Below are 11,511 nucleotides of genomic sequence, written 5' to 3'. Positions count from 1 at the left end.
CATAAACCTAATTTAAAAAAACAAAAACATAGCAAAAAGAAAAAAAACACCAGCAAAAACATTCACAACAACAACAAACCAAAGAAACAAAAAGAACCTAATCTATCTGCATATTTAATTACAGATGTCTCGGTGTACAGGGAACCTAATACATTAGCATATTTAATTACAAAATTACTCTACTTCAATAAGCAGTGCTTTCAATAAATATGTATATATGTAACTTAGTCGCCACGCATATTCAATTGCATTTAGTTTTCATCTGTAAATGAGTCACAGCTGGTTTGTCATGTTGGTATAGGTTAGCGGAGGTTTAATGTCTCGCCGCTAGATGGCAGTGAGTTACGTCTGCCATAGCTAAGGACATTTAACTCTTAACACTTCGTTAAGATAATCTGGTTTTATCACATGGAAATCCGACTAACAAACTAGTGAACGAAGGAGTCTGGACTCAGACGGAACTGACTCTGGACTTGACAAGTTTTCGTTTGTACTCGTTCAATCTTGCGTTTGATAGTGTTGCACGGCACCCTGAGGTAGTCTCTTCTACAAGTATACAGCCTTGAAAAGACCAATGTCTCCCTAGTGAAATATTGTGAACGGAAGTTGCACAGAAGTTCATGTGTGCAGATATGTGCAGGTATGAGTATGTTTGTATGTATGTATGTATGTATGTATGTATGTAATGTCATGTATGTATGTATGTAGTATGTATGTGTATGTATGTATGTATGTAGTTGTATGTATGTATGTATGTATGCATGCCCATGTATGTATGTATTGTGGTATGTATGTATGTATGTATGTATGTATGGCATGCATGTATGTATGTATGTATGTATGTATGTATGTATATATGTAATGTAGGTATGTATGTATGTATGTATGTATTGTATGTATGTATGTATGCATGCATGATGTATGTATGTATGTATGTATGTATGTTATGTATTATGTATGTATGTATGTATGTATATATGTATGTATGTATGTATGTTAGTGTACGTACGTATGTATGTATGTATGTATGTATGTATGTGTTTATGTATGTTATGTATGTGTGTGTGGTATGTATGTAGTGTGTGTGTATGTACGTATGTATGTAATGTATGTATGTATGCATTATGTATGTATGTATGTATGTATGTATGTATGTATGTAGGTATAATGTATGTATGTTATGTATGTATGTATGTATGTATGTATGTATGTATGGTGGTGTATGTTATGTATGTATTGTGTGTATGTATGTATGTATGTCTCTTCTATTTTTAATTATTACTAGCAGTATCGCCCGGCGTTGGTCGGGTTTGTTTCGACCCTTTAGGATTGGAATTTTTCAAAAGAAAAAAATTTGCATTATGCAGGTTGTTATTCTCTTTAAGTGAACATTTTTCTGGTTGAAATACATCGAAAAATGGCGACACAGCAGTAAAAAAAATCGTAAAAAATAGGGCTTTTCATAGAAAAAAAGCACCTTGTTGATGTAAATAATTTTTGGTGTTAACATGGTCCGATTTGAATTTTTTCTTCTACGGATGGAAGAGCAAGTCTTCTTCTATCATACTTTCAATTTTGGTCAACTTGTACCGCAGGGTCTCGGAGGAGATAGTGTTAGTTGAAGGCTACCAAACCTGCCATACACAGACAACTTCAGCTTTATATATAGAGAGATAAATCTTCCACTGAGGAGGGAGCCAGTTTCCATGAAAGATACAAGGCTCCATCTTTGGGATGTATTTCACGCACACAAATGGTTTGTCATGTTGGCATAGGTTAGCGAAGGTTTATGTCTAAGGACACTTAAATCTTAACTCTTCGTTAAGATAATCTAGTTTTACACACAGAAATCCGACTAACAAATTGGCGAACAAAGGCTTCTGGACTCAGACAGGGCTGGCTATGTATGTATGCATACATGTATGTATGCATGTATGTATGTATGTATATGTATGTAAGCATGTATGTATGTATGTATGTTTGTATGCATGTATGTATGTATGTATGTATGTATGTATGTATGTATGTATGTATGTATGTATGTATGTATGTAAGTATGTATGTATGTATGTATGTATGTATGTAAGCATGTATGTATGTATGTATGTATGTTTGTATGCATGCATGTATGTATGTATGTATGTATGTATGTATATATTTCAAGATTTCTTGCCAATAGAGAAAGAACCGGTTTCTAACCTAGATCCAAGGCTCCTTCATTGGAATTTTAATAACATCAAGAAATTATTTTTGTATGTATGCATCTATATGTGCAGTATTTGCAGTCGTTGTATGCGCAGATTCGTATGCTTTTGTTTTATGCATACATTGTCATGCATATAGTTACATGTCTAGACATAAATGTATGTATGTGTATTTTCTCATATGTATATATGTATATATGTCATTATTCAGTCTTATTTCAAGATTTCTCATAATAAATAAATATATACACTCATGCTTGTATTTTTGTATTTTGTATTTTCCTGTTTGTATCAGCAAACCCGTGTGTGTGTGTGTGTGTGTGTGTGTATTTCTATGTAAGCGTGTATATGTGTACCATAACTGCGAGGCCACATCAAACGGCATTAGCGGACTGGGGACTCGCATGGTGGGTTTCCATGTGACGAGTAGTATTAGCAGTAGATACGTAAATATGCTGTTCCGGACTAAAAAAGGTGCTGGCCTTTGGAAAGGCACAACACCTAGCAACCACTCGGCCAAGGATCATCGGTGAAGGTATGGGGAGTAGCATCGTGGTAGACGTACCATTTTTGAGAAAGAATCCTTCACTGAGCATCGGTGACACGTAAAATTGGACAGTGGAATCTGTTTGGTCAATAACCAAAGTCTCTAGCTTCGTCAAGTGTTTTCCTGCTGATGTCAGTAATCCCGGTGATTGTGAAAATTCCTAATCCATGAAGGATTTTCATACGAGTAAATCCGAGCACCTGATAAAGCTCTGAAATTTTAGCATCGGGTACGCCTTTTCATAATCTATTATAGGACTTGACACTAGATCGTATTTAGAGGACAACAAGCGATCTCATAGTTCGTAAATGAGTTTGGATGGAAGCACTCCGTCGGTTACGACGATGAGGGTTCCGGTTGATCCGAATCAACGGAACAGCCTGCTTGTGAAATTAACGTGTAAGTGGCTGAGCACTCCACAGACACGTGTACCCTTAACGTAGTTCAGCGTGACACAGAGAGTGACAAGGCCGGCCCTTTGAAATACAGGTACAACAGAAACAGGAAGTAAGAGTGAGAGAAAGTTGTGGTGAAAGAGTACAGCAGGGATCACCACCATCCCCTGCCGGAGCCTCGTGAAGCTTTAGGTGTTTTCGCTCAATAAACACTCACAACGCCCGGGCTGGGAATCGAAACCGCGATCCTACGAACGCGAGTCCGCTGCTCTAACCACTGGGCCATTGCGCCTCCACCTGTAAATGAGTTTAATAATTAAAGCAATACCGTGCTATTAGTAGATTAAAACGTGGATATTTTAAATGAAAGACTTTCAAATCCCGGGACACAATATGAGTCCTAGCAACCAAGAGAATAATGTCCGGGGGTTTCCTTTAATATTATACTCCATCCACATTAATATTAGTCGATGCTTTAAACCGTCTCCTTATTTCTAAAACCGACACCATACTGTTCAGTTATCATATAACAAAACATATGAAAGATTCCCCGCACGTCTCTCCCAATACATATAGAGAAGAGAGAAAACGGTGAGTATATAATATTCTCAGACATGTTAGCAAAATATAGTCAGTATACTTTTAAAATGATAAAGAACGGAAAGCCGTCATAGAGAGAGTGGGAGAGGCAAAGAGGGCGAGAGAAGGAAGCAACCATCTTGCTTTTGTCTTGACTTTGTTTCAATGTTCTTAGTTTTATTCTTATATTTTCAAAATCAATCACAGTTGATTTCATTTATCATCAGTCACAACAAAAACAAATGCAATAACAATAATAACAACAGCATCAACAACAAAAACAAGAATATAAACATAACAACTGTACTGAAGACGACAGCAAAAATATGATTTTGATATTGAATTTGAATCACGAGAAAGAAAAAAAAGATACAATACACGTACATATACACACTTATATACATACACCTTGTATGTATTGGTGTGTATATATGTAACTGAAAGAATATGGAATAATAAGAAGAGAAATCAAATCACATATAAAAGAAAATAAAGAAATAACAACGAATAAATAGGAAAAATGGAAAATATTCAGAGAAAATTAATGTAACACCTTGGAAAATAATGGCTAAAGAGAGATTGTGTCTGTGCGTTTATGTAGGTGTGTGTATGTGCGCATGTGTGTGTTTGTATGTGTGAGTTGTATGTGTGAGTGTATGAATGTGTTTGTATGAATGTCTGTGTATGGTGCTCATGTAAGTGTTGTGTGTGTGTGTGTGTGTGTGTGTGTGTGTGTTTTGAAAAAGGAGAAAAAGAAAAAGTCGTTTTTTTTTTTATATATATATATTTTCTTCTACCACACTGGGATGAATCCAATTTTATGCTCAACGAATTTGAAAGATTATCGATTAACCATCGAACATCCCCCTCTCCCCGTTCTTTCTCTCCTACAACCATAGTTTTGTCTTTATTTAGCATTATTGATATCTACATTAATATCTAACTACCTGATCATACGTATAATAGATATACATATGAGTTTGTCTCGATATATATATATATATGCACACGCATATATGTATATGTATAAATACACACACACATACAGATACATAGATATATATGTATATATAAACATACATATATATATGTATATATTCATGTTTACATACACTCCTCCCGCAAAAATGTATATATGTTAAAGAGATGTGAGTTAATACACACACACACACACACACACATATATATATATACTGTCACCGTATACGACACACATATATATATATATTTATACTGTCACCGTACTCGCCATATATATATAGTAGTAACAGAAAAGAGGAATTTCGATTATCCCCACGTGGTGATTTGTAATGTATATAAGAAATTAAAAAAGGAAAATACGCAAACTTACAGGTGCGTATTTTCCTTTTTTATATATATATATATATATATATATATATATATATATTTATATGGGGGGGGGGCGCAGGAGTGGCTCTGTGATAAATAGCTTGCTTACCAACTACATTTTTCCGGGTTCAGTCCCACTGCGTCGCACCTTGGGCAAGTGTCTTCCATATAGCCTCGGGCCGACCAAAGCCTTGTGAGTGGATTTAGAAGACGGAAACAAAAAGAAGCCCGTCGTATGTATATATATATATATACACGAGGGGTGTATGAAAAGTTTTGAGCCTAACCTAGAAACGGGGCTGCTAGATAGCTGAAACAATTTTTTCTGGTAACTACAGTCTTTTCAGAGTATTCTTGCTCATTTTCATGATTGTGATATTTTAAATTTTTTGTCGCAAATTTTTGAACAAAAAAGGGTCGAGGTTACAAAAAATAAAATCGAGAAAACTGAGTATCATGCTGTCATAAAGTTCCTTCATTTAAAAGGCATGACTCCATCAGAAATTCATAAAGATATGGTGAGAAACTTAACAGAGAATGCTCCTTCATGTGCAACAGTCAAACGCTGGGTAAATGAATTCCAGCGTGGCAGGGAGAGTTTGGAAGATGATCCCATACCAGGAGACCTCCAACTGCAACCGCCAAGGGCAACCCTGACCTTGCTCTTTGTAGAGCAAGATCGCCGAAAATCATGTTGTCAGATAGCCGAGAGACTGGGCATCTCAAATGAAAGAGCAGATAACATTGTGACAAAAGAACATGGGTTCTCAAAGGTTTCTGCTAGGCGGGTCCCCCGCCTTTTGACTCCTGAGCAGAAACGCACCAGGTGCGCTTTGTCCACGAGCATTCTGGAACTGTTTGAAACCGATGAAGAGAATTTTCTTGCTCGTTTTATTACTATGGACGAAAGTTGGGTTCATTACTACGAGCCTGAAACCAAAGAACAATCAAAGCAGTGGAAGCACAAACCTTCTACCTAAAAGAAGGCCAGGGTAATTCCTTCAGCTGGCATGGTCATGGCGTCCGCCGTTTGAGATTCTCGAGGTGTCTTGCTGATCGATTTCCTTGAAAAGGGTCACACCGTGACAGGGCTGTATTATTTTCAGCTACTGAAACGCCTCTCAGAAGCAATCAAAGAAAAAAGTGATGGGGGGGGGATTAATCGATTAGATCGACCCCAGTACGCAACTGATACTTAATTTTTCGACCCCGAAAGGATGAAAGGCAAAGTCTACCTCGGCGGAATTTGAACTCAGAAAGAGATGACGGACGGAATACCGCCAACCATTTTGCCCGGTGTGCTAACAGTTTTTGTCAGCTCGCCGCCTTAGACTTTGTAAATATTGACCTCCGTTCCAGGTTGCAGTCATGGCTTATTGTGAGATGGGGGGGGGGATGAAGGCCGAAGGTCAAAGGTCGAGGGTCATAATTGTTATTGAAGATAATAGAACAAAACAGAGGAGAGGGAGAAGAAAAGGGGAGATAATAATAAATGGAAAGCTAACGAGAAAGATTAATAGAGAAAGATGCCAAGAAAGAAAGATAAGGAAGACGGAAAAGAAGAAAGGAAAGAATGAAAGAAGGAAGGAAGGAAGGAAGGAAGGAAGGAAGGAAGGAAGGAGTTAATTGTTTCCAGTGACAATCGCAGCCAGTAAATATGTTATCTGGATGATGACTCTCAAACAGTGCTTCTATAATTTAACAAGTTAAATAATTAACCACTTTTAATTTTCAATATGATGTTCTCTTATAACCTTGATTGATTTTCGTTTGATCTGTAAAGGTTTCCAAACAATTAGCCAAACATCTGCGTCCGTGTGTGTGTGTGTCCGTGTGTCCGTGTGTCCGTGTGTCTGTGTATATCAACACACACGTATATAAGTGTTTATGTGCGTGTATATGTGTATATATATATATATATGCGTGTGATTGTGTATGCATGTATATATATATATATACATACACACACATATATATATATATATACACACACATACATATATATATATATATACACACGTACACACACATATATATATACATATATAGATAGACAGATATATAGACATAAACGTTTATGTATATATATATATATATATACACATATGTGTGTGAATGTGTGGTTGTGTATGTGTATATACACCATATATTACTATATTGAACACACACTCTCTATTCTCCGTCTTTCTCTTTCACTATATGTATACGTGTATGTGCAAATGTACACACACACGCACGCACACACATGCACACGCGCATACACACATACACACACATATCCAGTGTTCCTCCAAGTCGAACAGTGTTCAAGTGTTGAAGGTTTACCGTGAGGTAATTGATCGATACATTATTCGACGTAATGTTATTAAAAAGCCTGTCCCTAGGGATCGAACACATTATTAAGTAATCGGTATTTATGACTACAGGAATCAATCCCTCATTTATGGACCCATTTGTTCCCTGTCAAATATCTGCCATCTCTCCCCCCTTCCTCACTCTCTCTACCTCTTCTATCTCTCCCTCCATACTACTCTCTTCCTCCGCCTCTCGTTTCCCTCCGTCTCTTACCACGATCCCATCATCTCTGTAAATGCCTCTCCACGCATTCCTTGAGTATATCAGCGTTTCAGTGAGTGTGTGTATGTGTGTGTATGTGTGAATGCGTAAATGTGAGCGTGTAAGTGTGACTGTATGAACGTGTGTAGAATAAAACTGTATGCATGTGTATGTAGGATATGTGTGTGTATGTGATATATATTATATATATATGCGTGTGTGTGTGATATGAGTGTGTGAGTTTGTGTGTGTGTTATAAGTGTGATATCTGTATAAGAATATGTGTATTTTAAGTACGTGTGTGTGTGCGTGTGTGTAAATATGTGATGTGTGTGTGTTTGTATTTAACGTTATGTATGTGTATGTTTGTGTAAAAGTGTTATATGATGTGCGCATGTGAATCTGTTTTATGTATGCGTATGCGATATGTATGCATGTGTATATGTGTGTATGTATGTATGTGTGGGTGTAAATATGTAAGAATGTGTGTGTTCAAATGTGATGACTTCGTGGGTCTATGTAAGGAATATATGTTTATGTGTGTACGTGTGTGTTAGTGTGCGTATGAATGATATATATATGTGTGCACGTGTATGTTTGTGTGTAAAACGTGCGTGTGTATTATGTGTATGTATGATGTATTATGTGTATATGCGTATTTATATATGATGAGTGTATGCTTGTGTAAAGTTATGCACGTTTGTGTGTGAGTGTGTTTACTTGTAACATATAAGTGTATGCACGTAATGTTATGTTTGCATGCAATATGTGTGTATGTGTGTATGCGTGAGTGTGTGCATGCATGTGTGTGTGTGTTTGTGTTTGTGTGTGTATGTGTGTATATTTGTGTGTGTGAGTGTGTGTTTTTGTGAGTGTGTGTGTTTGTGTCTGCATATGTGTATGTTTGTGTGTGTGTGTTTGTGCGTGTGTGTGTGCGTTTGTGCGTGAGTGTATGTATGCGTGTGTGAGTGTGTTTGTGTGTGTATGTGCGTGTATGTTTGTGTGTGTACGTGTTTGTATGTGTGTGTGTGTACATGCTTGTGCGTGCATGTGTGTATATGTTTGTGTGTTCATGTGTGTGTGTGCGCGTGCGTGCTGAGAAACAGGTGATTCTTCTTCTGAAGTTGGTCGTCGAATTCCTTAGGGAGGAACCAACGACGTCGTAATTGTAATTGTTCTTGTAACCAAGGCAACGGTGATCATTGATCAGGCTTTAATCACAAGGACTTCAGATCATACATAGCCTAACGGTTAGAACGACACACACACACACACACACAACACACACACACACGTACCCATACATAATGGGTGAGGAAGAGAAACAAAGAAAACTATACATGTGCGTATGTATACAGGTTCACGTTGACACACATGCATGTGTGTGTGTATATATATATATATGGAAAGAGAGAGAGAGAAAGAGAGAAAGAGAGAAAGAGAGCGAGAGAGAGTGAGAAAGTGAGAAAGAGAGAGAGAAAGGGGTAAAATGAATCCCATAAACCTGGCCGAAGAGCATGAAACGAATTTGGTCCTTACAATTAAATGCGCACTCGGCCACACGCACACACATACAGAAAGACACATAGATAGGCGCATGCACATGTACAAACACACACACATATTTGTGATACACATAAACTAATAGGCCCAGATACATGCACATGCGCAATCACGCATTCTATCTCGAATTTCTTTTGACAAGATACACAAAGCCCCTATATTTCAGGGTTGGATGACTCCTAGTTGTAAAATTCCTAACTATCCCCAAATTCATTAGAAGCGCAACTTAAATAAAATGGTTTGAACTCGGAATTGAAACCGTTCCTTCGTCTCTGTTTCACATGAATTCCTTTCTGTGCTCATTAATGTCCACTACTTTTATATTATATTCCACAATACACACCAACGCACGTGTATATAATGCGTTATATTCCACAATACACACAAATATATTACATACAACACATAAATATAATACACATCAATATTTTATATACACACTAGTATATTATATAATATTATACACGTCAGTGTATTAAAGTTGGTACATTATTTACATTATTTACATTTGACGGATATTTGCCCTCATCTTGTTTGTTGTTAACACAACGTTTCGGCTGATATACCTTCCAGCCTTCATCAGGTGTCTTGGGAAAATTTTGAACCTGGGTTCTTATTCCTAAGGTATTCTTCGATATTATTATTATTATTGAGTGAGAGAACAGTGCATGCCATCAAAGTGACACTGGAATACAATATACGAAGCCCAGTATACGCATCATAACAACCTGTCTGATAAGGGTCCACCAGGCACATGCATCACAACCATATGTGCGCGACATGGTGAACTCATATCAAGATAAACAGTACATGACCAGGCAGGTGGGGCCCAGTTAGTATTTTCTTCTGGTCGAGAAGCCCATCCCGCTCAAAAGGTCCCTGAATAAGGGTTGTTTAAGGATGTTAAACGAAACACCCATGTTTCCACAGGTGAATTATTCAATCCCCAAAGAATCCCTCTCAACACATGGCTATGATGCTCCCCAACTACATCTACTCGTGATCAGAGATGCACATATCGTCAGCCACTAAGGGACATGCTCAACTGGTTAAGGTCAAGCAACTGACAAGCAAATCTGTGGTATTTTGTGACGAAGGACTGGTGTTCGTAACAACAAGTCTCATTCCCTTCTTTTAAGTGTAAAATTAATACATTTGAGAAACTTGTCAGACCCATGTTGGTTCTTTTTTATTGCCTAATAAATAAATAAATACATACATACATATGTGTATGTATATATACAATATATAATATATACACACACACACACACACACACACACACACACACACATATATATATATATATATATATATATATGTATATAAACGAAGTAAGAGAAAGAATTCTGGCAGGGCACGTGTAGGAACATACGAGGGAGCGTTGAAAAAGCTGGCTCTAAGGCTATCCTGAAAGGCCTTTCTAGAGGCCAAACCTTCTGAGTTGTTTTTTAGGGCTTAGTCAAAAATCGAAAGACCGCTGCAGTAAGTGTGTGAATCTGTGAGGGAAATATGTTGGATAAAATCATAATTAACTGATCCTCCTGAATATTCTTTTGCCCAGAGCCAGGAGCTTTTCAGCCCCCACCTCTTATCTTGTGACCTTTCAGCTGGTGTCCTCTAGGATTCTATATGAATACAACAAACACTCATGTCTCTAAATTTTACCGGACACCCTAGCAAACACCTTAGGACTATAAGAACTGGTCAATCATTGACTTCTAAAGCAGCTGCCATTGGACTGCGTTAGTGATTGGGTAGCAAAGGTACAACGAAAATTTTGACACTTCATAAATATATTTAAATCTAAAATTATTTTTACAGCTTAAATGGTTCATCTACAATGTAGAAACTTCAATTTCGAGATAGTGTTTCAAATCAAGTTATTGGTATGTTGTCTGGGTCACTTTTCTGGTAATATCCATCAACTAGTGATAGTTATAGTCACTGGCACAAATAGAAGAGTAGTACAGTCGAATTAAATCATTCCGATTTCAAATGCACCAAAACTACGCTCATTTCAGTGTCCAAAGCTGACGAGAGAATTCACATGTTAATTGTCAGTTTCCTTTATTAGGTTCCTTGTCTTTTTTGATATTCCCTCTTACATACACACATACATATATACAAACGTACATACACACATATATGTACACACGTGTGCGCGCGCACACACACACACACATATACACACACAATACCTGTACACGATGATGTAACAGTGGTGTAGATGACACCGATAATAGTCGTCGTAATAGATATTGTATTTAAGAGATACAAGGCTTATTAGTCCGCCTCAAGGTCTCGGTGGACAAAA

The 11,511-nt window shown here is 37.3% G+C and overlaps 1 protein-coding gene across 1 annotated transcript; it reads left to right on the top strand.

Moving 5' to 3' along the window:
- The first annotated feature begins 5,563 nt into the window (after positions 1-5,563).
- Positions 5,564-6,055, top strand: LOC115227448. The gene has a single exon (XM_029798276.1). It carries the CDS (start codon positions 5,564-5,566, stop codon positions 6,053-6,055), a length of 492 nt encoding a protein of 163 aa, XP_029654136.1.
- The last annotated feature ends 5,456 nt before the right edge of the window (positions 6,056-11,511 follow it).

The sequence above is a fragment of the Octopus sinensis genome, unplaced genomic scaffold (assembly GCF_006345805.1).
Source record: "Octopus sinensis unplaced genomic scaffold, ASM634580v1 Contig03293, whole genome shotgun sequence".
NCBI lineage: Eukaryota > Metazoa > Mollusca > Cephalopoda > Octopoda > Octopodidae > Octopus > Octopus sinensis.
This window is presented reverse-complemented; position numbering and strand designations above follow the sequence as displayed.

Bases quoted from the DNA above. Each gene is read 5' to 3' on its own strand.
- LOC115227448 (XM_029798276.1), top strand. From the start codon at position 5,564: ATGACTCCATCAGAAATTCATAAAGATATGGTGAGAAACTTAACAGAG.